Source organism: Anabrus simplex, chromosome X (genome assembly GCF_040414725.1).
Source record: "Anabrus simplex isolate iqAnaSimp1 chromosome X, ASM4041472v1, whole genome shotgun sequence".
NCBI lineage: Eukaryota > Metazoa > Arthropoda > Insecta > Orthoptera > Tettigoniidae > Anabrus > Anabrus simplex.
In genome coordinates, this window is record NC_090279.1 from 219,913,677 (window position 1) to 219,941,550 (window position 27,874).

Genomic DNA, 27,874 nt, shown 5'->3' on the forward strand with positions numbered 1-27,874 from the left:
GACTCGCAGAATGTCAGTATCCATCTTCCTGATGATCGCCCCCTCTCGTGTAGTCCCCACCCGGAGATCCGAATAGGGGACTAGTTTACCTCCGGAGTATTTTACCCGGGAGGATGCCATCGTTAGTACATCATTCATACAGAGAGAGCTGCATGTCCTCGGGAGTTAGTTACGGCTGTAGTTTGCCGTTGTTTTCAGTCGTGTAGCAGTATCAACACAGCTAAGCCATGTTGAGTATTATTACAAGGCCATATCAGTTCAACAATAATAAAGGTGTTTTAATTTATTCCACCTATTCAATACTTATATTTTCACTTATAGTTGTTATATAATTAAATTCCTAGTTACATGGGACATGTTTCGCCCTCAATTAAGGGCATCTTCAGCCTAAATACAATAATCAAAAATACAACTAAATTAAAAGTGAAAGTTAAATACAATCATCAAAAATACAACTAAAATAAAAAGTGGAAGTTAAAAGTTTAGTCTGTTATTAAAATTCGGAACAATAAAAATGTGAAAAATGATAAAATAAAAAGATGCTAATGGAAAACTGTCTTATGATTAAACTATAATCTTGTCGGAGACTAAAACTTCTATTAAAATTCTAATTAAAACCGTTCATATAAAATATTGGAAAATCAAAGTGGTAGTAATAAAAAGCCAACGACATGAGGGCGTGTACACAAGCATAAACTTGATTGTCATGAATACAATCTTTTCAAGGCCGCTGATGAAAATCGTAGCAAGTAAGGCAGAAGCGTCTATTGAAAAATTGTAAGACCAGACTCAGAGCCAACAGACGGGCAGCAACCAACTCAACAGTAGTTAACAAATAACAACTTCCACTTACATAAAACTTATTTCTGCATCTGTTGACATTTTCTGGCAAGGATTCAGCCATTTTATTACCTACCGGTGCTAACGGCCTCTTACAATTTTTCAATAGACGCTTCTGCCTTACTTGCTACGATTTTCATCAGCGGCCTTGAAAAGATTGTATTCATGACAATCAAGTTTATGCTTGTGTACACGCCCTCATGTCGTTGGCTTTTTATTACTACCACTTTGATTTTCCAATATTTTATATAAACTGTTTTAATTAGAATTTTAATAGAAGTTTTAGTCTCCGACAAGATTATAGTTTAATCATAAGACAGTTTTCCATTAGCATCTTTTTATTTTATCATTTTTCACATTTTTATTGTTCCGAATTTTAATAACAGACTAAACTTTTAACTTCCACTTTTTATTTTAGTTGTATTTTTGATGATTGTATTTAACTTACACTTTTAATTTAGTTGTATTTTTTATTATTGTATTTAGGCTGAAGATGCCCTTAATTGAGGGCGAAACATGTCCCATGTAACTAAGAATTTAATTATGTAACAACTATAAGTGAAAATATAAGTATTGAATAGGTGGAATAAATTAAAACACCTTTATTATTGTTGAACTGTTAAAAAAAAATTTCAATACGGACCTAAAATGAGGTTTATAACATGTAATAAGGCAATATCAGTCAATCATCCACACTGCCGCCCTTGCAACTTCCGAAAGGCTGCTACCTCCCTTTCGGTGAACCATTCCTTAGTCTGGTCTCTCAACAGATACCCATCCGATATGGTTGCACCTGCGGCTCGGCTATCTGCTTCATTGGGACACGCAAGTCTCCCCACCGCGACAAGGTTACATGGTTCGCAGGGGAGGACATTTGGTCTACACTTTCAAATTGTAACCATTCCTTGTTTTTTCTTTTATGAAATCGCAGTCTCTTTAAAAGAACGTTATCTTAATGACGTGCGAATGTCATTATTATTATTATTATTATTATTATTATTATTATTATTATTATTATTATTATTATTATTATTATTATTATTATTATTATTATTATTATTAAGTCTGAGGATCAGTGGTAAAGTGTTCACATCCAGGTACCAAGATTGTAGGTTCAAATCCGGCAGTCACAATCGGATCTTGAGGGGACTTCATGAGGACTTGGCTGAAGTCTGCGCAAGGATCTCTGAAGTGACACAACGACATGTAGACAATTAACATTAGAGACAGTCCCGCTCTTATTTTAATCAAGCGATATAGAACGTATAAAACCAAATTCTAGACGGTTTACTTTGAAATAAAAAATAGGACTATTAATAAATAATGTTATTGGCTTTACGTCCCACTAACTTCTTTTATGATTTTCGGAGACGCTGAGGTGCCGGAATTTAGTCCCGCAGCAGGTGTTTTACGTGCCAGTAAAGCTACCGACACAAAGCTGACGTACTTGAGCACCGAACTGAGCCACTCAGCCCAGCGATAACGCTGGCACGGTGATTATTTCTCACCATGTTTCAACATGCACATGTATCCAAATGGACACTCAATCATTGGCAAGACACATCAACAACAAGAAAAAAGGGTGCGACGTAAAAGAAAATTGTAAGAAAAGAACAATTTGTAAGCTATGAAAAAATGAGGATTAAAAAACATAAAATTCTATGTGTAAGGTTAATCTCTAACTTGTTTGCGTACCGAGACGCTGACCTTGATGCGGAATTATTTGATCAGGTATGTGCGGGATCTCATTTACCAAATGTTAAGTTGGAAGGTAAATGACCAACAAATGGCAAATAGGTTAATATTAGGAAGAACAGCTGAATCAGAAAGTGGCGGAACCAACTAGAGGGGGAAGTATTTCAGACGTGGTGCCGATAAAACCATATGCGCTCTATAGGGAAACTAAAGTGGCAAATGGCATAAGTGAACACGAAGCTATTTTTGTCGTAGTTAAAAATATGTACGATAGAAAGCAAGGTTGTAAACGTACGACTATTAGACATTACCATACCGTTGATGCATGGGGGAGTTTTTAAAAAGTCGTTATGATCAATGGAAAATGGCAAACAAAAAATATAAAGAGCCTGCGCAATTGTTGAGATGTGTGAAAACAGGTATATACCTTCAAAGGTTCTAAGGAATGGGATAACCGGGCGAGTTGGCCGTGCGCGTAGAGGCGCGCGGCTGTGAGCTTGCATCCGGGAGATAGTAGGTTCGAATCCCACTATCGACAGCCCTGAAGATGGTTTTCCGTGGTTTCCCATTTTCGCACCAGGCAAATGCTGGGGCTGTACCTTAATTAAGGCCACGGCCGCTTCCTTCCAACTCCTAGGCCTTTCCTATCCCATCGTCGCCATAAGACCTTTCTGTGTCGGTGCGACGTAAAGCAACTAGCAAAAAAAAAAAGGAATGGGATAGATCCCCTATATTGTATCAGACAAATAAAGATAAGAAAGAGGTGCAAGTTAGAAATAAAGAGTTTAGGAGTTGTGGAAGCAAGGAGCAGTTGAAATAATTTAATAGTAAAGTGAATTTAGCAAAAATGCCCGGTAAGGATAACATGATGGCAAATAATATAATTGGCAGTCATATGAATTTTGGGGGGAAATGGAAAGTACTTTAGGAACTTTTAGAGAGAAACAGGTTCCAGGAAGGGCGTTCCAATGATCATTAATGAACAATGGGATCGTCTATGTGAGGCAGAAGTATTCAATCAGCAGTGTGTAAAAATAATTAGATATAAGGATAAAGCACAGGTAGAGAAGGTGACTAATACTAACAAAGAACTGTCATTTACAAAAAGATATACAAGTTGAAAGCTAGAAAATCAGCTGGTATTGATGAGATTCCTGGGGATAACCTGCGGCCAATCTTCCAAGACACATTCCTCACACATATAAGAAGACAGTACATGGGTCCGGAAACAGAACGTAACCAGATGAAATTCTAACGTGACGCCCTCAATGATAATGTGTCCTGAGAATGTGTCTGCATCAAGGAAGTGTTGATCAACATAAAGCGGATAATTACAGGTTAGTGAGCTTGACGCGTTCGGGTTTAGGAAAGGCTCAACTTGTAGGATACAGCAGATACGTTAGATTCAGGAGGTCAAATGGACTGTATCGGTATTGATATCGGAGACTGCCGGCGAAAATGAGACAAAAGAATGGCTACATTTCTAGAAAATAAGGTAGAAGTCAGGTGGTTAGATCAGATAAAAGAAGAGAGGAGAAACATGGGATGCCCTAGAGAGAGGCACATCGTTCTACACGGCTCGCTGGAAGGAATTCATGATGATGATGATGATGATGAGAACTCAGAGAATTAGAGGAGACCTTTTAGGTACTTCCTGGACGGGTCTTGTGAGTCAGACAAGCGCGTATTGGTCTCTTCGGCTGGTTTCCCCGCGAGTTCCTGGGAGATGCGACCAGAATGTTCCGCCTCTCGCCACATCGCCAATATTCCGGTACACACCACCCGAGCTATGAAAAGGAGGCTAGCCGCGAAAAGTCGCTCAATGTGTTGGGCTCGGTGGGTGGGCTGGGGCGACAGTGTCCCGCCGAGGTCTGAACGAGGAGTGGTTGTTGTGTCGGTGTGTCCGGTGTGGCTGTTGGATACCGTGAGTCAGGATATCATCGCGTACGGAACGGAACACGGTTTGTACTGTGTTAGAGTGCAGTGTGTGTGTTTGTTTTTCTTTTTTGGTGGTCTGAGGATTGTCGTAGAACCCTGGACTGGAGCAGCTGTCGTGACTGTAATTAGAAGAGTGTTAATGGTGATTGTTGTGAGGAGCACTGTCCTGATGTTTAACACTATTGAGCTGTTGTTGTGTAGTTGTTCACTGTGTTTGAGTGTGTGAATTACTGGACTGTCTCTGGAGTCGAACCAAATAACACTAATCGTGTGTTGAGTGACAAGTAGCCCTGTGTCTGCACGCAGCTGGGTTGACTGGAAGCGAGCCCTCTCAGGTAATTCTAATGAGCCGGGCCGCCCGCTGTGTGACAAAAGATACAAACGAAAACAGATAATTGGAAGGACTGGGCAGTAAGGAGGCGAGCTGTTAGTGGAGAGATGGCGTTGAATGGCATTAGCAGACGAATAAGTAACTCCACACTCCTCCCCTTAAGGGAGAGGCGGGTGACGCCCTCTCCCAGGCCAGGAGATGTGGCACGGTGTTTTGTAAGGTGGCCTATACTAGGAGCAGGCAAATGGAAAACCATTCTCAGGATAGCCGACTGTAGGGACCATCCTCCACTCCTTCTACCGAATGCAGACGAGTAGAGCCGTGGCGACACCGTCTCTGCACCCGTCAACCAAGCTTGAGGGCAGCTTTTCAAAGGTAGGAGAAAACAAAGTTGGAATTCAAGAGAACAGATCGGACAAACAATTAGGGATTGGCATAACACATCAAGCGAAATGTACGTCAAATTTTAAAGTTCCTTGAAAGAGAAGACTAGGGAACCTGCCACCTGGGCTAAGATCTCTGTCTAAACGTTAACATTAAACTCGACTACAAAGTGTACAGCTCAACTCTATGACTGTAAAGCTAACTTGTGTTCGCTACTACCAAACCAAGAACAGCATTTGTCTAGCGGACTTGGTACCTACCAACACTGTGCTGTATATTTTTTAGTACTTGGTAGTTTTAATAATTTCTGTCTTTATTTTTTACCCAGAAACCTTAGAATCTTTTGTTGTGGTTCATCTTTTTATACTATGTTCACTGAGGAACTCTAGGCCTACAAATAATATTTACTCGAGCCCTGGGGTCCAAAATATCTGACAATAAGTGTTGAGTTAGGTATGAATGAGAAAATAAATCGTTTTAAAACAGAGCAACATTCAGAATAAAATGGATCTTCAAGAGGACTCGAAATCATTCCTGAACACGCTTTGCTGGGTTCATAAGCGTGGTCGTTCACGTAACACCCTAAAGAACCCTCAAACTCCTCCTAGTAGTCAGACAACCCTCCAATGTTACATATGGAACTTTCCGGGAAGAACAAGGCAAAGCTAGGTTCAAATTTTATGTGACTGTTGAAATCGTAGTAGTACATAGATTTAGAACCACATTTCAAAAATCACGCATGAATTGGGCGGGATTTGAACACCCCATTTTCAAAAAAAAAGTGAAAGAAGACTGACCTCACAGCTGAATGTAGAAGTGTTCCACTGGAGTCTTTTCGTTACAGCCAAGTTTACGAATTCTTTATTTTCTTGAGAATGATCATGTATGACAATTATTTTTATAGAACTGATACGTTAGGTTTGTAATTTTTGTTACATTCGAAATAAAATGCCATACACTTTTCTCACGGCGACCATTTTCCTTTCAACTTTACGAATATCTTCGATTATCAGTGTAATTCTCCATTCACTGGCCTCGAAATAAAAATAGATTCCTATTTTCATGGCCGCTTTCTATCGACAGTGCCATCCGATTAAGACACCCACACCTCAGTTATGTAAACAAAGTTTTCTTTCAGAAAGAAGCAGAGCTGGCCGTTATACTGAACAACAATTAGGCTAACTTTGAACCTAATCTTCTTGACTTTTACTGGGCCTAACAAGAATATTACAAGGCGATTTTGTCACACCATATTGTACGGCGTTTTCTCCAATCTGCCGATTTATACCCAAATTACAGTATAAGATACAATCACAAGAAATGAACTGCCCTTCAACCTGAAAAACACAACTGTACAGAATACAAGCGCAAATTTCTACTCACCGCTGCTCACCGATGTCATCTTCAAAGGGTATGTCTTGCGTTTTCGATTCGGAAAAGCGCTCTTCGAAATGGGCGTGCAACGGCACTGCTACAAGTCGGCAAAAGGATGCCAGAAGACACGTTGATTAATGCAAAAGTGTGGAATTAATTAGTGACACATAACACTCATTATGTTAATCGCAAAATACTCAGCAGTTGGGAAGCTGTTGTGTAGACTATAGCTAGTAACTGATAATTATTTACAAGCGCACATTCCCTTGAAAGTAAAAGAACATATTTACTAACGGTTACTAGAACATAATTTAGCCTACGCTCCGTAGCAGCCGGGACTGCTCTATCTAATGTGGGCATAGGATAAGCCCCCACCACAAAACCAACACGACAGGGAGTTTGTCGATCAATGTCATGGAGTGTGGAACGTACAGGAAGGTCTGGCGTATTCCGATATTCTTGTGTTTCAGGATTCTGACACACAGGCATGCCAACAAACGCAGATGAGTTATAATTTGAGTACGAAAGGTGGAGAGATTTATCATATTAAATCATGATACGTATTGAAAACTGTTCGTTAATCTCCAGACTTTAGCGGTAAATGTGATGATAGTGGATGATTGAAATTCTCTTTCTGCAATGTTCATATGAAGAAATTCTACATTGTGAAGTTGGATGCATCGTCTGTCAGTCACCTGATTTAAACATGGCTTCCCACTTATCGGGTGGAAAAGTCAACATAGCATTAGTTCAAGAATTAGCGCGAAATGAACTCCTGAAATTGCTAGAAAATGTTCCAGGACCAAAAGTACGTATTATATCTATTATTATAAACACAAAAGAGAGTCCTAATCTCCTTTAATATTAAATATGCAATAAGGTCATGAAGTTAGGTTAGGCGTGTTTGTTATAGACGACGAGGAAATCAGAGGTCAATAATTAGTATAAACATGCTCTAGAGTTTATAGCCGTTATACCAAGACCCTTGGTTGTAAGAATCAATCCGTTGTAAATCAATTATAGTTCAATAATTCCTTAAAATTTTTGAATAACAAAGAAAAACGTAGGTTATTGGGAGATGGAAAGTGAGTATTTGCCTACGGTATGAACAATTTGCGCTCTTACTGTGAAGATTAATGGTTATTTATCTTTATTTTTCACTTAAGTAGACAGGGTATTTTTTAATTCCGAAGTCTCTCGGTATTCCATACTTTAAAAAAAAAAAAAAAACTTTTATTCAGCTAGTGGAAAAGTTAATACTTTGTATTACACTGGAGTCTGTTAGGACAGAGACATCGACACAGTTTAGTAATAAACAAACAGTAATACTCGCGATGCACACACTGCAACATCCTACAGTGTTGTATGAAAATGCAGACTTTTCACATAAAGACTACTAGGGTTAACCACAAGTAGGCCTAGTGGTTTAATGTCGCACTGACACAACTATGCATGGTTTTGCTTTTGGTAGAAATTCAGTAAGACTTACATTACTTTTATAGCATTATAATGATGTAATATGTTGGAAATCTTAAGTGGAATGCCTTGTGGAGGAGCGATGTGTTCACTGCGACAGTTAAGAACCCATCCGCTATCCCCCAGAAGTAATTTTGCTTTTATAACCTAATAGAAATTATCACGCGCCGTAGTCCATCGCCTAACTACGTACCAACATTTCCATTGGGTGAGACACTATGGGATATGACGTCACTCCTAGCAATGAAGTAAGTGAATTCCGTTACCAACCCGCGCACAAGAAATACATAAGGATACTAGAGGTCTAGGGCCGCTTCGCGGCTTCTAACCTGGGGGCTTACGCCCCCAGACCCCCTTTGCTTGATCCAGACCAATGCTCTAACCAGTCTAGACCAATAGCTCTGCCACTAACCAATGGTCTAACCAATCCAGACCAATGGCTTTGTCACTAACCTACCCTAAGCAATCCAGACCAATGGAGGTGTCACGCGGGATACTAGAGGCCTAGAGCCACTTCGCAGCTTCTAACCTGGGGGCTTACGCCCCACACCCCTTTTGCTTGATCCAGACCATTTGTCTAACCACTCCAGACCAATGGCTTTGTCACTAACCTACTGTAACGAGATTCGTAAATAAAAGTAGCGCCACTGCACTAGGACTAGTTCTTTATATGAACAGTTGGCAGCTCTGTCCACCACAAGATCAAGTTCTTCGCGAGAAGCAAGCGAGAGAGAAACAAATGACAGTACAATCGCGCCTGGATGCGTGGCGCTGGAAAATGTAAGCTGTTCTGAACTTTTGTCGATACCCCCTTTTTTTTTTTTCCTTGCCTCTAGGTCCTTGCTGCTCTAAAACATTTATTGTGTAGGCATTACTTGGTTCTCACTCTGATGCTAATATAGTGTCATCATCACTATATATTATGTTAAAAATATCTATCTGGAAGCACTTTTGCAACACTGGCTAGTGCTTCCACATTCTATAGTAAAGTTATGAATTCTTCTTTCCTTGTCGTTTTGTTGATGGCTTCACCCAAGGTCTGCCCCTCTGTACAGTTGTCTATGCCTTGGTGCACAAACAGACCTTACAACGATTATGCCCTTTCTATCTGGTCTAGGTATTGCTGGCCTTCTGACCCCAACTTGGCAGGTTCGATTCTGGCTCAGTCTGGTGGTATTTGGAGGTGCTCACATATGCCAGCCTCGTGTCGGTAGATTTAACGGCGCGTAAGAAACACTAACATTATCATTGGTAAGGACTTGAGAGATTTGTTGGTCCCTGTGCTTCTCAGTTCCTAACAGGTCACATTTTCCTCTGTGTTCTCCTTTGTTGTCTCTTGTGATAAACTGGACCTTACTGGCCAAGAAGTAATAGAGGAAATGGCTTTGGAGAAGACAACACAAAGTGTCACACTGATGCTAGCAGCGGTGCAACCTTTCCCAAAAAGGTAAAGGAGCACACTCCCACTAACAGAAGGGTCATACTTGTCCTGGGTAGGAACCAAGGCACTAACCATTGTAGGTGATGCCACGAGATTGAAACCCATCCTATATGTCTCTGATTCCTGTCCATTCAATAATACTCTGAGTATCGTTAGACATTCGCAGTATTATACACATACACTGGAACCATACTCTAGTTGAGGTCTTACCAGAGACTTACATACCCTCTCCTTTACATCCTTACTACAACCCCTAAATACCCTCAGAACCATGTGCAGAGATCTGTACCCTTTATTAACAATCATATTTATGTGATTACCCCAATGAAGATCTTTCCTTATATTAACACCAAAGATGATGCAATGCATGGCCTGTAATTTTCAGCTTTATGTCTATCACCCTTTCCTTTATACACAGGGGCTACTATGGCAACTCTGCGTTCATTTAGTATAGCTCCTTCATGCAAAAAAAAAAAAAAAAAAAAAAAAAGATCAGCCGTTGTTTTACGTACGGTATGAACAAATTAAGATCTTATGCTGAAATGTTATAATTGACGTAGCGACAAAGAATCTACTAGAAAAGCTTAGCAGGGTCATGCATCATTCTCCATGTCTGTACTGCTTGAAGGAGCTTGGATGAAAGGAAAGCACTTGGGATTGCGACGCACAGGGATATTCCCCTGTAGGGGCCTCAGTATTGGGAATATAAATGCAGGTTGACAAATGTCAAGAGAAGAGGAGCATGGCAATTAGCAAGAGATTACTCTGTAGGAGACAACACGACCACCGAGAAACGGGGGCCACGGCCAGAAAGAGTTTCAAGCTTACATCGTCATATCAGCTTTTGTACCTCAGTTCCTGGAAACAGCAATGTCCAAGGGAACCTGGCACAGTGTGGTCGCGATTGTCGGATTGTACCACGGTTGAGAGATGTGCTGTATTTAAGTTGCAGTGTTGGGAAGACTGTGACAGGATTTTGAGTTCCACATTTTGTGCCACATTAGTTAATTTTTTTGAAGATAGACCGTTTTGTCATAAAGAAGCCAAAACTATGTACATCCTTGGTAAGTTATGAGAATGTATTTTATTCTAACAGCAGCACTAGCATGTAGTAGCAAGGCATGATCGCGAATGTGTGCGTAAGTTCTATAGACAGGCCTGTCTGTCTGTCAAATGTCCAGGGGCTGATTGGAACCTCAAATGGCACCATCAAAAGTGCGGGTAACTATTTTGCAATTGATGGGCATGATAGCTCAGTTCCAATGGTTCTGTCTTCTCATCAAGATGGCCATGGCTTGAATCGCAGGCGATGCATGCAAAATTTTTGAAATGGAAAGTCGCGTTCTATTGAATTGGATTCTACTCAAAACCTTAGATCCCATCACTAATGCTTATAAGATTTTAAATCCCACGAACCCTAAGCTTGCTTACTTTTCTTTAGTAATTCTGAGCCATAACCGCATCATTTATGATGGTGTATTTTGAGTATCCAACCATTCTTCAGGCTTACCTTGTACCTTGATAAGTGGATGCCAGTGGCGTGGATACGAATTTTCCTTGGGAGGAGGATATAAAAAGAAAGCCGGTCCTACCGAGTGCGGTGACAGATTTTCAATAGATATTGATGGTTTTTATTGTTACCACGTAATTATATCCAACAAACAAAACATAGCTGCTGTCCTCTTAACATGTAATATTAATAATATCGTTAATGAATATTGAATTTTCACAACCACATTGTAATCGAAACAGACTTTCAACGTATTAGGTCGTGTTACGTACATGTAGTACGTGTTGAAGAGATCTTAAGTACAGAACAAAAATGGCCAGCCGGACACCAGTGGGATCCGAACCCACAACCTCCCGATTTCGCGTCAGTTGCTCTACTTAACATCTCTTCAACACGTACTACATGTACGTAACACGACCTAATACGTTGAAAGTCTGTTTCGATTAATAATATCGTTCTTCTTTGTGAGGAAGTAGAATCTTAACTTAATTTGTCTTAGAAAAGGAACCACTTTGGTACTACGCCCCTTCCACGTCATCACAGGAGACTCAAGGCCAACTCTATTGCACCCATATCCCATGTCTGTCATAACTCTGTCAGTGCTGGGAATTGAACACAGATTCTAAAATGAGGAGGCCTAAAAGTAAACAGAAGGAAGCGACATCCTAGCAAGGCTCCTCAGCTTCCAGCTAGTTCTTCCGTCCGGTCTTGTACAGTTGAAAAATGTACGTCTTAATAAATCCTCCTCATAAAACCTTTGTAGAAAATAACAACTGTATCAGTTTATAACAATAAGTACAAACACCTCCTTTTCATGTGGCTCAGTTGGTTGAGTCTTTGTCCTTTTGAGTCCGAGTTCGCAGGTTAAAATCCCAGCTTGGATCGGTGGCACTTAAAGGTTGTTGTAATGGCAACAGCCCCTTGTTGTTTGCTTGTGGCTGCTGGACAAAATTCTGATGCTCTGGCATCTGTTAAGAACTAGTTGTGCGTGAGGGGAGTCCTCAACAACCAGGAGTAATTTTATTAAACATTTTACATGTAATGTAAATTACTATTAGTTTCTGGAATCCACACAAATCCACTACTCTTACTAGGAACCAAGGACACTCATTTCCTAAACTCTCTGTAAGTTTGGACATCCACCAAAATAAATTTGGATGAATACCTACCATACTGCCCCCACCCCTTGTCCCCCACGCCCCCACCCCACACCCAAACTGAAATCCTGGCTACGCTACTGACTTCAGATATGGTACTATATGCCAACCCATTGCCTTTAGTATATCCCCAGAAATCTTATCAATTCCAGCTGCTTTTCTAGTTTTCAACTTTTGTATCTTACTGTAAATGTCATTGCTGTCATGGGTAAATTTTAATACTTCTTCAGCATTAGTCACCTCCTCTATCTGGACATTATCCTTGTAGCCAACAATGTGTACAAACTCCTGACTGAATACTTCTGCCTTTTGAAGATCCTGACATACACACTCCCCTTGTTCATTAATTATTTCTGGAATGTCCTCCTTGGAACCTGTTTCTGCCTTAAAGTACCTATACATACTCTTCCATTTTTCACTAAAATTTGTCTGACCACCAATTATGCTTGCCATCATGTTATCCTTAGCTGCCTTCTTTGCTAGATTCAATTTCCTTAGTAAGTTCTTTCAATTTCTCCTTACTTCCACAGCCATTTCTTACTCTATTTCTTTCCAACCTGCACCTCCTTCTTAGTCTCTTTATTTCTCTATTATAATACAGTGGGTCGTTACCACCCTTAAAGGTACAAACCTGTTTTCACATTCCTCAACAATTGCTTTAAACCCATCCCAGTGTCTGTTTACATTTTCATTTACCGTTTTCCACTGAACGTAGTTCCTTTTTAAGAACTTCTTCATGCCTGCTTTATCAGCCATATGGTACTGCCTAATAGTCCTACTTTTAAGACCTTCCTTTCTATCACATTTATTTTTAACTACCACACCAACAGCTTCATGATCACTAATACAATCTATTACTTGGGTTTCTCTGTAGAGCTCATCTGGTTTTACCAGCACCACATCCAGAATATTCTTCCCTCTAGTTGGTTCCATCACTTTCTGAATCAGCTGCTCTTCCCATATTAACTTATTTGCCATTTGTTGGTCATGCTTCCTGTCATTCGCATTACCTTCCCAACTGACATTTGGGAAATTAAGATCTCCCGCTACAATCACATTCCTTTCCATGTCGTTTCCCACATAGCTGATTATCTTATCAAATAATTCTGAATCAGCATCAGCACTACCGTTTCCCGATCTGTACACTCCAAAGACATCAATTTGCATATTATCTTCAGAGATGAGCCTTACACCTAGAATTTATGTTTGTCATCTTTAACTTTTTTGCAGCTTACAAATTCTTCTTTCACCAAATGAATAACCCCCCTCCTATCATTCCTATCCTATCTCTGCGATACACACTCCAGTTCCGTGAGAAAATTTCTGCATTCATTATATCATTTCACATCCATGACTCAACTCCTGTCACAATATCTGTAAGTATCTATTAACATGTATGGTATTCTTTGTGCATTGTGGCAGCTTATAATATGATAAGCCTGAAACAATTTTAGAAAACAGATTATGTCATTCTGTATAGAGTAATGATTAAGCTACAGGATTGTGAATGCCTGCAAAAAGAACTTGGCAGTGTTAAGATGGTCAGTAGGTAATGGTACGATGATAAACAGGGTGAAAAGTGAGGTTGTTTCACCAAAAACAAAAGTCCTCTTGGTTTCAATTAGTGCTGATGGGATGGTAATACCTCATGGGGATCACTGTACGTACCTAGGGGTCATTTTAAGCAAAGATCATCTTTGGTATAACCACATTAATAAGATTGAAAGTAAAGGATACAGATCTCTTCACATGGTTATGGAGAGGGGTTGTAGTGAGGATGTAAAGGAAAGGGTGCATAAGACCCCAACTAGAGTGTTACGAAAATGCTGCAAAGTTTGCGCTGGGGAGACTTGGGAGAAAGAAGGCGAGCTGCTCGACTAAGTGGTATGTAATACCAGTATAGTTGTACCGTTATTGGACATTATAAATTTTCCAGCTAACTCATTCCTGGTTGCCAGCGTTTCGCCCCAGTGTGCCAAGTTGGGCTCATGCGTCTTGGTGGGTGTGCCATTTACCAACAGATGAACCCAACTTGGCACACTGGGGCGAAACGCTGGCAACCAGGAATGAGTTAACTGGAAAATTTATAATGTCCAATAACGGACGAACTATATTGGTATTATAAAGTTTCTAATTTGGAACAAATATTTCAGGTTCCCTATGGGAATCAACATCTTTATCATTATAAGTGGTATGTTCCGAGCTGTCAGTAGGGCGATGGCGTGAAACGATTGAATGGAGCTTTTAAAAGTATTACTCTCATAACTTTTAGCGATACCTGGGCTCCCTAGTGCCTGAATCGGTAGACCTCTGTTATCGAGATTCGTATTGGCAACCTTTGAAACACAAACTATGCATCGCTGTGAGACATCTGGCGTACACTTTACGTACTAGTACTGTTGTTGTTTACACAGCGAAACTAAACTATTGAATTCATGCTAGGAACAAGATTCGCATTGAGGAATGTTATATAATGTGTGTGTGACACCGTTGGCTGAAGATATCGATCGATCATATTATCGATTCAATTTAGATTTCATTTCCATTCAGCTGGCAGTATTACTGGAGAACTCCCTCCTTACTTCTCACCCCTGCGCGAGTAATAGGAAGGATCACAATATGAAGATAAATTTGGAATATTTGAGAGGACAAAGAGTAAGAGATTGGAATAATTTACAAAGCGAGATGTTCCATAGATTTCCAGCTGCTTTGAAATAAGTTAAGAAGATACTGCCACCTGGACTGATGTGTGGAGTTCGGGTGTTTTCGAACTTTAAAATGTTTATTTTTTTCGTTTTTCTATAAAATGCTGATAAATGTAGTAATAACTTAACCTGCGGTTTTCTGCAATTAATTTGAAAAAGATATAATAATCATAATAATAATAATAATAGTTGGAAGCAGTCTAATTCTTCTCTGATGAATCCAACTTGTATCTTCCACTTGGTCAAATGATCCTTCACACTCTTAAAGTGATGGCGTTATGGCTTTTAGTGCTGGGAGTGTCGTTCGGTGCAGGTCACTTTATTTCATCTGCATGGGCGACCTGCGCTTCTGGTTGTGGTAGGAATAGGGCGAATCCCGGTGTCTGTACGTAGCCTAACTCCAAGGATTAACGTCTCCATCCGAGAGACGAATCGCCATTCACTCGCTCCATATGAACACTGCGGAGAGGTTTTGGGATAGAACTCGGACATTTGACACACCCCGTGTCCTATCCTCCCGGTAAACATTCTGATGTTTTGTTTAACATCAAACGGGACTTGAAGACTATGGCCACCGGACGGGCAAGAGAGGGCGTGATTACCGAACACAATCCCTTAAATAGATCTGAGAAAGCTATTGCATTTTATCTTTGATATTTACTTACTGTGGTGGATAATTGAGCCGGCCCCGTGGTGTAGGGATAGCGTGCCTGCCTCTTACCCGGAGGCCCCGGGTTCGATTCCCAGCTAGGTCGGGGATTTTTACCTGATCATGAGGGCTGGTTTGAGGTTCACTCAGCCTGTGTTATTAGAATTGAGGAGCTTTCTGACGGTGAGATAGCGGCCCCGGTCTAGAAAGCCAAGAATAACGGCCGAGAGGATTCGTCTTGCTGACCACACGACACCTCGTAATCTGCATGCCTTCGGGCTGATCAGCGGTCGCTTGGTAGGCCAAGGCCCTTCAAGGGCAGTAGTGCCATGGGGTTTGGTTTTGGTTGAGGATTTGCATTGGATTCATTCAAGATTTCAGGAACACTCCTCGGCATAAATGACATTATTTGGAAAGGTGAGTTAAGCTTACCCTGTATGATTGATGTACTCATTACCAAGGCCAGAGAGCCACCAACCCTCGCCGAGAAATATAACCATTTACTTTTATAACCTCATGTCATTAATTGTGACACATTTTCCGTAAAACTGTCGCCATAGCCAGTGCGGTTGGTTCAAGTTTGGTACCGTGTATCGTCACTCCCAGAATTCAACACTCATTAGATGTAATACCAACCATGGCATAATAAAATCCCTTAAAGCAATACACAAAGTCGAACCTCGTGTACTATAAACAAACCAGTGGTGGAAAGTTGTGTTCATCCTCGGAATTTTAGTAAAGCCACATTACCGCGAGTCGTGCGGACTGCGTAAGTTTCATATGGAGGGCAACTCACTCACGAAGGGTAAATATGTAAGCATCATACGTAATTAGAGACCTTGGGGAGACTACTCTTTACGCCGAAGACCAAACCTTCTCGCTGTGCTACATTACCTTCTTAAGAAGAAAATCCAGTTCAAGAACGCTTTAGTTCAGGGCTCCGCAAAGTTGTATCCGCCCCCATCTCAACCCTCAATTAGAGGAGGTACAGAACAACTTAGCTGGTTAATTCATTCACTCATTCTTTCATTGGTGTTTGCCTCATAATCGAATTTGTAGTACTTTGCCAGGGTGTCAACGGTACCTACTTCGTTTTTGACAAAAATGTGTCGTATGGGTGGCAACCGCTTGAAATTAGCGATTATTTCTTCTTTTTTACAACTTGCTTTACGTCGCGCCGACACGGATACGTCTTATGGCGAGGACGGGATAGGAAAGGAAGCGCCCGTGGCCTTACTTAAAGTACAGCCTCAGCATTTTCCTGGTGTGAAAATGGGAAACCACGGAAAACCATCCTCAGGACTGCCGACAGGGGAATTGGAACCCACTATCTCCCGAATGCTCGGTGCGATACACAATGTATGACGCGATGTTGATGGATGTCATTTGCTTCTCCCCGGTTGTCCCAGTGGTTTTACAGCCCGTTTATATTCTACGGTCATTTTTGATGGTACGTCGGAAACAATGTATGCGTCCGTCAAAAGTATTTAAAATGACTAGTAAGTGGAATTTTTATTCTGTATGGTAAAATGACCCCAACACTTTCAGTTTCAGATCTCTAAGACACGCACTACAAGGAATAAATCCCTTAATTAAGCCGTGGCTGACTAGAAAGTCGGCGGATTTCTGTTCGTCAGTATTCAATACACTCGCATCAAACATAGTGCGTTCGCAACCACAATATGCCATCACTGTTTCAAACTTCGCGCTTTTCTTATTTTCAACGAATATGGTGACCCTGCGACCATACATGGTGCGTGCTCTCTCGGAGAAAATGAACATTCCTCGATCACATCTGCCCATCTGCAAGAACGCTTTAGTTCAGGGGTCTGCAAAGTTGTATCCGCCCCCCTTAGTTTTAGCCTGTTTCACTTTTAATTCTTGTGTATAAATACACTGACTGACAGTGACAATGCAACACCAAGGAGGAGTGGTTCGAAAGGGATGAAAGTTGGGGAAAAAAACAGAGACGGCACGGACGAATAATTGATGTTTATTTCAAACCGATATGCAGGTTACACAATGCGCACGGCATCGACTCAGTAGGATGTAGGACCACCGCGAGCGGCGATGCACGCAGAAACACGTCGAGGTACAGAGTCAATAAGAGTGCGGATGGTGTCCTGAGGGATGGTTCTCCATTCTCTGTCAACCATTTGCCACAGTTGGTCGTCCGTACGAGGCTGGGGCAGAGTTTGCAAACGGCGTCCAATGAGATCCCACACGTGTTCGATTGGTGAGAGATCCGGAGAGTACGCTGGCCACGGAAGCATCTGTACACCTCGTAGAGCCTGTTGGGAGATGCGAGCAGTGTGTGGGCGGGCATTATCCTGCTGAAACAGAGCATTGGGCAGCCTCTGGCCGCAGCACATGCTGCACGTAGCGGTGGGCATTTAACGTGCCTTGAATACGCACTAGAGGTGACGTGGAATCATACGCAATAGCGCCCAAAACCATGATGCCGCGTTGTCTAGCGGTAGGGCGCTCCATAGTTACTGCCGGATTTGACCTTTCTCCACGCCGACGCCACACTCGTCTGCGGTGACTATCACTGACAGAACAGAAGCGTGACTCATCGGAGAACACGACGTTCCGCCATTCCCTCATCCAAGTCGCTCTAGCCCGGCACCATGCCAGGCGTGCACGTCTATGCTGTGGAGTCAATGGTAGTCTTCTGAGCAGACGCCGGGAGTGCAGGCCTCCTTCAACCAATCGACGGGAAATTGTTCTGGTCGATATTGGAACAGCCAGGGTGTCTTGCACATGCTGAAGAATGGCGGTTGACGTGGCGTGCGGGGCTGCCACCGCTTGGCGGCGGATGCGCCGATCCTCGCGTGCTGACGTCACTCGGGCTGCGCCTGGACCCCTCGCACGTGCCACATGTCCCTGCGCCAACCATCTTCGCCACAGGCGCTGCACCGTGGACACATCCCTATGGGTATCGGCTGCGATTTGACGAAGCGACCAACCTGCCCTTCTCAGCCCGATCACCATACCCCTCGTAAAGTCGCCTGTCTGGTGGAAATGCCTCCGTTGACTGCGGCCTGGCATTCTTAGCTATACACGTGTCCTGTGGCACACGACAACACGTTCTACAATGACTGTCGGCTGAGAAATCACGGTACGAAGTGGGCCATTCGCCAACGCCGTGTCCCATTTATCGTTCGCTACGTGCGCAGCATAGCGGCGCATTTCACATCATGAGCATACCTCAGTGACGTCAGTCTACCCTGCAATTGGCATAAAGTTCTGACCACTCCTTCTTGGTGTTGCATTTGCTCTGTCAGTCAGTGTAAAAATACTAAAGAGGATTGGTTACAGATCCCTGGGGGTTGTAATACGATGTAAACTAGAGGGCCAAGTGTATGTGACTCACACCAGGATTAGTTCATACAAGAAATGGAAAAAGATCCAAAGTTGTTGTGTTTTTTTTTTAACAGCACAATTTGTTCTGGGTGATTTCAGTCAAAAGAGTAGTGTTACAAAAATGTTGCAAAATTTGGGCTGAGAAGAGTATGGAGGTGAGCTGCTCCGAGCTGTCGGTGGAGTAGTGTTTCCAAAAGTAGGAAACCTCACAATATGAAGATAAAGTTGGAGTTCGAGAGGATTAATTGCAGCAAATATTCGTTCATAGGAAGAAAAACTACGGCCTGGAATAATTTACTAGATTGGCTAGATTTCCAACTTCTTTGAAATAATTTAAGAGAAGAAATGATAGAGAATCTGCCACCTGGCTGATCTCCTCTCTCTCTGCTACTTCAGGTATCGTGCAGGATGGGTACTGATGCGCCACCATTCTCTATTATTTGATAAATTGGTCTTCATGCTCATATTCACTGGTGGTGTGGGTGAAAGACAGGATCCACTGGAAAGCAACAGTGTTAGGAATATGCATTTTTGTTTTTATTATTATTTTTTGCAAGTTGCTTTACGTCGCACTGACACAGATAGGTCTTATTGAGACGATGGGACAGGAAAGGGCTAGGAGTGGGAAGGAAGCGGCTGTAGCCTTAATTAAGGTACAGCTCCAGCATTTGCCTGGTGTGAAAATGGGAAACCACGGAAAACCATCTTAGGGCTATCGACAGTGGGGTTCGAACCCACTATCTCCCAAATAATGGATACTTGCCGCACTTAAGCGACTGCAGCTATTGAGCTCGGTGATAGGAATATGCTTCTGGGATTTATCAGACTTCAAAATTTGATTTGGGTTGGTTTCATTATACTTCTATTGAGATAGTCTATTTTTGAAAGGCAAGGAAAGAAATTCTTTTTGGGTCTGTATAATGTAAACAAATTCTGATGAGTCGTGGCGTATTTGGTGTTTATCCAACAAAATTAATCATGTCAAAAACATATCAGATGTAAGGCTTTTCAAGCGTTTGCTCTATTAACCAGCGTTTCGTCTTAGGTCTGACACTAGACTCGTCAGAGTGGGATGTGTCAGACCCTACCCACTGACGCTGGGGTGTATGCAGGTGAACTTATCAGAAGCCCTTATAAGAGGCACAGTCTGATAACTGCATACGGGAGATAAATCTCCACAATGGAATTATTGCCCGCCTAGCAATTCCGAATGGAAAATTCTAAATTCCATTAATCATGTCCCAGCCAAGAATTCCAGTTTCTGACCAAAACTTGAAGAGGATGTTTCCAGTCTCTGGAGTACATGCCTGTCGTGAGAGGCAACTTGAGAACACAAGTCCCTAGCTGAGTGTGGACTTTGCTATCACCAGCTGTGTGTTCCTTTATGACCTTGATTCTGCAATCACTGCATTTGAGCTTTCCATTGTAATTCGTTTCCAAAACGAAATCATTTTTCTCATCTGCTTACACTTCTATTTCATGTTCCCTGTTTTGCTTCCATGTGTATCTCTTTTGTACAATATTACCTTCTCCTGTCATATATCGGTGATTATTAGGGCCCAGGTTCCTTTTATACTTCCAGACAACTCAGAATGAAAAAGTGAGCAAAGTGTGGTTATGATATGGTTATACCTGTGTTTCATTTCACATATTTTTACATAAGTGAAGAATTTTTTTTATTATTATTATTATAATGATTATTATAATTATGATTATGATTATTATGATTATTATGATTATTATAATGATTATTATAATGATTATAAGTGAAGAATGTAACATTTTTATACATATAGGCCTGTAGGTAATTATTACAATAAATTAAAAATTGTATCAGCTCATTTAATTTTCAGACTGTAGTAAAATACCGTAATTGACAAATTTCATTATCATTTTCATCATCATCATCATCCTTATCATAAGACCCCATCAACGTGCTGAGTAGGGTGGTGTTGAAAGAATCTTCGCCATCGCTGTTCAGAAATATTTTCTCTCTCACTACTGACTCCCAATTCCTGCCTCTTCTTTCCGCATCCTCTCTCAGTTGACTGTTAACACTATTTCTGGCTCTTTGAACATCCCTTACTTTCTTGTCCATATTTTGTCTTTGTAATGCCTCTTTTACTCTGTCATTCCACCAGGACTTTTGATCATTTCTGGAACTTCTGTTTACTGTCCTCCTCCTTAAGCTTCCTGTCTTTAATCCTTGGTATCATCTTCCTGGTCTATATCTTCTGCACTTGGATTCCTGCCAAATCAAGACATTCACTAGGAATAGCTTTCACATCTCGCACTCATTCTCCCCACCTGAGGTCAGTTATCGTGTAATCTATTGCCATTCCATCTGTACCGTCTTTCTTCTCGGGTCATGTGTTCTTTATGAGCGACCATAAGCTTCTTTTGCTGACCTGACAGGAAAACAAGAGCTTATGAAGTGGGATGGCACAAGACTCACGGTCGCAGTTGAGAACACCTTGTCTGTGCTGCAGGTGATAGTATGGGACCGGACACTAGCCGGGCCCGTCGGGCTCATCGCCAAGTACAGCCTGCTCCAGGAGCGCGAGGTGGTTCAGATCTACCCGCTGAGACCAGGCACCCTCCCTCCGAACAAGGTGAACAAGATCATCTTCATCACGCGGCCCCACCTGCACCTCATGGACATGGTTGCAGAAAACGTTCACGGGTGAGTTTTTAGCCACGTTATTATCTCAAGATCCACAAGTACTTCTAATTGCAGATACATCGTTAGTTAACGTTGTCACGCCAGGATATGAACCTCTCCCCGTTTATTCATAAAGTACCCAAACTCGGTCTAGCATTGGGTTCATCAGTTGGATTGCAGGGACAGTGCACTCGGGTATGAATGCCTGCCTCTGGCATATTTATACTTTTAAATTTGTATCCGATGTTTTGCCCATTAAAAAATTGATTTTGAGTTCCAGAGTAAAAAATAGCTTGAAAGATTTTGCATTTTGAATTACTATGTAAGGTTATGAAATAAAACTGAAAATATTTCTGAAAAAAAATTATTTTTACAATCAGTGAGCTTGTCTTGCAACCTAAAGATTTTGAAACACATCATAGTAAAAGATAACTTAAGAACATACCTTTCAGGGAGGTGCGTCCGAAGTCGAGGAAGGAAGGTCGCCACAGCCCCAAGGAGTTCCACCTGTTCTTCATGCCACGGAAGAGCTTGCTGTGCGAGAAGCGTCTCAAGGTGAGCGATATTGCCTTCTCCCTGTGACCACTGCTGTTATCACACACACTGTCATGTTATGGTCTTCTGTTCCCAGAACAGAGGAGTCTACGGGAACTTTGCGGGCATCGAGGAATTCACCTGCGACCTCTTCCCCTTCGACAGTGACCTCTTGTCCATGGAACTGGATTCCGCATTCAAGGTAAACATATTGTAACATGAGCTGAAACTAGCTCAAGCAATATTTCAAGAATAATGCACAGTGTGGCTGCCATCCTCAGAGGCTAAGATTGCCAGGAGGGCTGGTATACTGAGCTCGCGTGCCTGGAAACAGCTGCACCACTGCGAATTATGCCCGCATGGAGGCCTTGAACGTGAGGTTTTTTATGGTCTGACGCAGGAGTTAGCCACTTCAAGTCTATTGATAGGTAAAAAATGTCACAGGGCAGGAGAGATGGTGGTAGATTGCGTGCCAAAAGCCTAGATTTAATGTCAAACCTCTCCACATTGCTCATATGGAGTCAGGGCACACGACTCTGTTGATGGCGATTTATTGTATAACTGTCAGGTTCTTTAGCCTGTCAAAAGTAATTTCTAATTTTAAATAACATTTAACAATAGTTAAAAAAGAAACAATTTATTAAAAGTAGAATGACATGTTTCATTCTGAGAGTTATTCATCAGATTCTATGAAATATTTTTTTTTTAATTTAAATTAATTGATTAACCAAGGCCCGAGGCCCACCATTGGAATAAATTGCTTCTTTTAATGAGATTTCTTTGCAACGTTTGTAAAGAAATTATATTGTTATTTGAGTCATAAGTTAACTGCCATAATAAATAAATAATTGTGAAGCTTTTTTCTTACCACAAAATGATAATCAAAACCGCTAGGGGCCTGCGAGGCCCTTCCTTGGTGCAAGTGAAGACCAATTTGTCTGCTTATAAATATCATTGATTTTCACATCAGCCGTGTCCAAGTAGGTTCCAATAATACACAAAAAATTACAATTGTGGTTGTAGTTAGATTAGCAGTACTTTCATAGGTTATGATTTTCATTTCCGTGTAGACGTATAATACAATAGAGATATGTTCCACCATTCAACACAATGTAAAATATTTGAAATTTATCAAGCAAAGACCGGTTTCGACTGCCTTGAATCCATCAGTTCTTGTAGAATAATTAAATCAAAGGGAATCTGGTCTTTGCTTGATAAATTTCAAATATTTTACATTGTGTTGAATGGTGGAACATCCCTCTAACTCTGTTATATTAGCAGTTAGTGTGTGCTTGTAATGTTACAGATACGTATTGTTCCTTAGCTGCAACTCAACTAAAGTTGAAATAAATATAGTGTTGAAGAAATAAACAGAATGTTGGAAGGGCAGGGCGATGTGGAGCAAAATATTTTTTATTCTTCAGATGAAAGAATTTCTGTTTGTGACAATTGGGGTGAATTTAATTTTGGGGTCAAATGATGTTATTGATTATGATAATGAGAGACATTCCTTAACAGAAGCAATAAAACTGTAATCTGGCGACTGCCAAGAAAGATGTTTGTGTTTGTGACCAGTATTTCAGTGTAATATTTTATACTAAAGTTTTCTTACAAATTATTCATTAAATAGTGTTTCGTGATTTGTCAGAGGAATCGAGGTTTATTACGCATTTAGCAGAATGGGCCTTGACACTCCATGTAACAACCAAACATTCGTCCTTGTGTTAAAACCTGTGTCCTCTCTTCTAAAATTGTTGAAGTGTTAGAACTGATATTAATGAAATCCGCTGTGTTCTTCTTGGCTGACATGAAGGCTGAATGTCCTGGTAGGAGTGGAGAATGAGAAGAGAGCACATCTCGCCAGTAGATTTACTGGTACATAAGAAGACTGGTGTAGGGCAAATTTGTGGCACTTTGACATCTGATAATAGTGAAACATAAATTATTCATCGCGCTTCCCACACCGACATGTCCTTGCGTTTAAGAAAGGTAAAAAATTGAGTGTATCCTCCTAATTCAATACATCATATATTCCATCATTAGATGGAGTAAACAAATTCAAGATGTTTCGGCTCGTTTGAGCCATCTTCAGTGAAAAAAGGTGGCGTTGAAATAATTTACATAATACAAGCTAAAAATTGCCAAAAAACATAATGAAGGAACAAATGAAAAAAGAAAAGAGAGCCTAGATGGAAACAAAATTAGCACAATATACAATATTTACATCATCATTTGGAGCAAAAAACAAGTCACCGCGATAAAATTCAGTGAAACAGGGGTTAATACAAAACATAATTGAAACTAAAGACTGTGTTTACTTAAGAAGAAAAGAAATGAAAACAAATTATAAAGATGGAAATGAACAATAAGTGCACATAGTGACGTTGCGGACCTCTTAGTTTACAAAATATTAGCTTTGTAACAATACAGAGTACCTTGAATGGCTCACTCTCCTCCTTGCCCAGTACTTTTGTATTTTCATCGATTGTTGTAATTTCCCTTCCTCCAACCAAGTACGTCGTGTTCTTCCTCCAATTCCCTTGTGTGAACACTTTTCCTGATTGCATTTCTATCCTGCAGATTCGGTGCTCCTAATTCAGTGAGGTCTACTTGCTCATACCATTTTGATCCTGTACGTTTGATTTTCAGAAAGTCTCATAATATTAATTCTTTTCAAATGGCTCAAAAACTGAATTCATTGTATTCTCATCGTATCGGTAAGTTTAGAAATTTTAAAGTATATTTCCGAGTTGGGTTTGGGGGAGTGTATTCCATTTTTAATTCTGGGCCCTAAGATTTTTGTGACTGGTAACTATATTATTATTATTAAATTTAATTCATAATTTGTAATTGACACTTCTCTTTTTGCATTTTTAAGCCATATATAGAACAGATTTTTTTACTACATGTAAATTTTTTTATTTATTCTTTTTTTGCATAGGTCACCCCCATTCTTAAATGACTTTATGCAAATTCATACGTGCTAGCGAGTCAAGTGAGGTCTGTCTGGAACTGAACAAGAAAAGTGCATTTCATTGAGTGTTGTGGAACAATACTGTATGTGAAGAGTACGCCAATGCAAGACGTATGCTTGCAATGTCATTTGGAAATAAGAGTTTCCAGTTTTACAAACCTGTAAAAAGAAACTATTTAGCGGAATTGTAGTACAGCTTCAGACTTGTAAGCAAGCGCTTACCTGGTATCTATTGATAAGCTTGTTGGATTGAACTTCAGCGTACTATTACTATAGATAAAGTACGGGGTTAGTGTACAACTAGATTTCCCTTTGATAACTCAGATAGACCTCCACCCCCTTTACTACTGCACGTTGACTGTGTAGTAATCAATTCTCCTGTAATTGTTTAGTGATTTGTAACTTTTATTTTCTGTTCGTAAAGTTTGTGCACCTTCTTAACGGAGTCGGTGTTGCAGGAGTACTACCTGGAGAACGACCCGACGTGTCTGTACCAAGCGGCGCAGGCCATCATGACGCTGCAGGGACTGTTCGGGGTGATCCCCCGAATCTCGGGCAAGGGGCCTGCCTCCAAGCACGTCTGGGAGTTGATGACGCGGATGGCCCGGGAACGGGCGGGGTACGATCGCCCCCATCCCGTGGCACAGTCGCAGATCGATCACCTCCTGCTGTTGGACCGCAGCGTGGACCTCCTCAGTCCGCTGGCCACTCAGCTCACCTACGAGGGACTCATCGACGAGATCTTTGGCATCACCAATTGTAAGCAAATCGTTTTGTTCTCAAAGACTCTAGTGAGGTCGCAAAGTAGATTGTAAACTTCCATCACTGTTCCTGGCCTAGTGCATCAATCTCGATCAGAAACCGTGATGACCGAGGAACACGGGACATGAATGTCGAGCACCAGCACTGACCGCTGATCAATGACCGTGAACTCGGCAATACTATTACAAGTGAATGCAAACATGCTGGTGAATTAATGTGTCCAATTGCGATGCACTCTACCGATCTGTTTAGTCATAACCTCCTCCATCTCCTGTGCTGGTAATCTTAAAAAAAATTGTATAAAAGGAAAACAAAAGACCTTTTTTTTTTATTTCAAGAACAAACTTAGATGTTTTTGTAGGATTGATCAGTTATTATGCAGCTCTACTACTGAGCAAACAGTGAAGTTATGACTATGTTGAAGGCTCTGCTCGCATAGCCCTTCAAGTCATTAACCAATTGCCATACTTTGACGGAACCTTCCGTCCTGCGATCGTAAGGTGGTAACGTAGTGTACTTTGACGGACACTTCTGTCCTGCTGCACGCAACATTTTTAAGTTCATTATCGCGGTCAGAGAGATAGATGTCAGATGATATGTAAAGCTATTTTCTCTGTGTTAATAGTAATTCTGAGCTGAAATACAGAAAATAAAAAGCACCTCAGTTTGCTGGTAGTTGTAAATAATCATGGCACCATCCAAGCATGGCATGGATGAGGCTGTTCGTAACTGGCTTAAAAATAGTAATGATGTTGAAACTCGAAATGATTCTCTGGAAAGTGTAAATACTACTTCTTCAACTGACAGAAATGAAAGCGATTCCGATTTCAGTTCCGAGGTGATAGTGCCAATCGAAACTACGGGACAAGACAAGAGCGTGTGAGAACTCTAATAACGATACTTGGAATTGGGATGTTGTTGACAAAAAGCCTGTTTCTGTAACGTGCAGACCAGTTTCTGAAATTCAGAAATGAAGAATAATGAGGAGGAGGTTGGGGAATAATCCAAAAGAAATGGACGTAGTGAATGAATTTCTAATCCCACAGTTCTGGGATCACATTACAAAGGAAACCAATGTCTATGCCTCTACATTTTTTGCTAATTTATCTGCTTCCCTTGAAACCAGTAATACTTGCAAAGAAAAACATATGTTTCCTGTTACTTTAGGCGAGCTAAAAGCTCATTTTGCTCTGTGTATCCTTATGTCGCAGACAAAAAAGCCTGCAGTGCAAGATAACTGGTCGAAACGTAGGGTAATAGAAACTCCCATATTTAGTGAAACCATGCCATTCAAGCGTTTTATTTCTATAAACAAATTCTTGCATATTAATACGCACTCTGAATCAAAGCATGACAAACTGAAAAAGGTTAAACCTGTTATAGATTTACTTTTGGACAGATTCAAGTTTGTGTATACTCCAGGAGAAAATATTTGCATTGATGAATCAATGATGAAATTCAAAGGTAGACTGTCGTTCGTTCCAAGAGAGCAAGGTGTAGAAAGTTTGCTCTTCAGAGAACGACGATTGCTGGAAAGGGAAGATTGTGTGTCTGGTACAGTTCACCGTCTTGGCATGGTTAGGGCAAACAGGAAACATATGCCTCCTTAGTTCAAGGAAACACAGCTGCAGAAGGGTGAACTTACTTTCGCTTCAGCGAACAAAATCCTAGCCACAAAATGCCTGTACACTTTTTGTCAACTCAGCACGATAGACCAGATTTTGTTACAGTCCAATCAAAACGAGGGAAGAAGCTGAAACCCAACCTGGCGGTCAATTATAATGGTGGAATGGGTGGGCTCGACTCATGATCAGCAACTGGAGTCTTTCGCACTCGTGAGGAAGTATGTGAAAGTCTATGTACTTCTACCTCCTTGATATGGCATTATTGAATTCTTGTCTCATTTGGCAAATTCTCAATCCAACAATGAAGAATAAACACTTCACAGCATTCTGCATCAGTTTTGCAAAATAATACTTAGAAGGTGCTCAAATACCGCAGTACCCCAGCAGAGGCCGTCCCCACACTGGTACCACCCCATTGAGACTTCAGAGTCAACATTCTGGGCACTTTTCA

The 27,874-nt window shown here is 41.1% G+C and overlaps 2 protein-coding genes across 2 annotated transcripts in view; one reads left to right on the forward strand and one right to left on the reverse strand.

Moving 5' to 3' along the window:
• LOC136886441 (small G protein signaling modulator 2) overlaps positions 1-6,926 on the reverse strand; it is a 202,004-nt gene extending 195,078 nt beyond the window's left edge. Inside the window, exon 1 of the mRNA XM_067159218.2 lies at positions 6,572-6,926. The gene's annotated coding sequence lies outside the window, so the exon portion shown is untranslated. The remainder of the gene's footprint in view (positions 1-6,571) is intronic.
• A 340-nt stretch (positions 6,927-7,266) lies between these two features.
• car (vacuolar protein sorting-associated protein 33A) overlaps positions 7,267-27,874 on the forward strand; it is a 62,250-nt gene continuing 41,642 nt past the window's right edge. Inside the window, exons 1-5 of the mRNA XM_067158675.2 lie at positions 7,267-7,370; positions 21,356-21,549; positions 21,981-22,083; positions 22,160-22,264; positions 25,495-25,795. Coding sequence (XP_067014776.2) covers positions 7,269-7,370; positions 21,356-21,549; positions 21,981-22,083; positions 22,160-22,264; positions 25,495-25,795 — 805 coding nt within the window. The 5' untranslated portion in view covers positions 7,267-7,268. The remainder of the gene's footprint in view (positions 7,371-21,355; positions 21,550-21,980; positions 22,084-22,159; positions 22,265-25,494; positions 25,796-27,874) is intronic.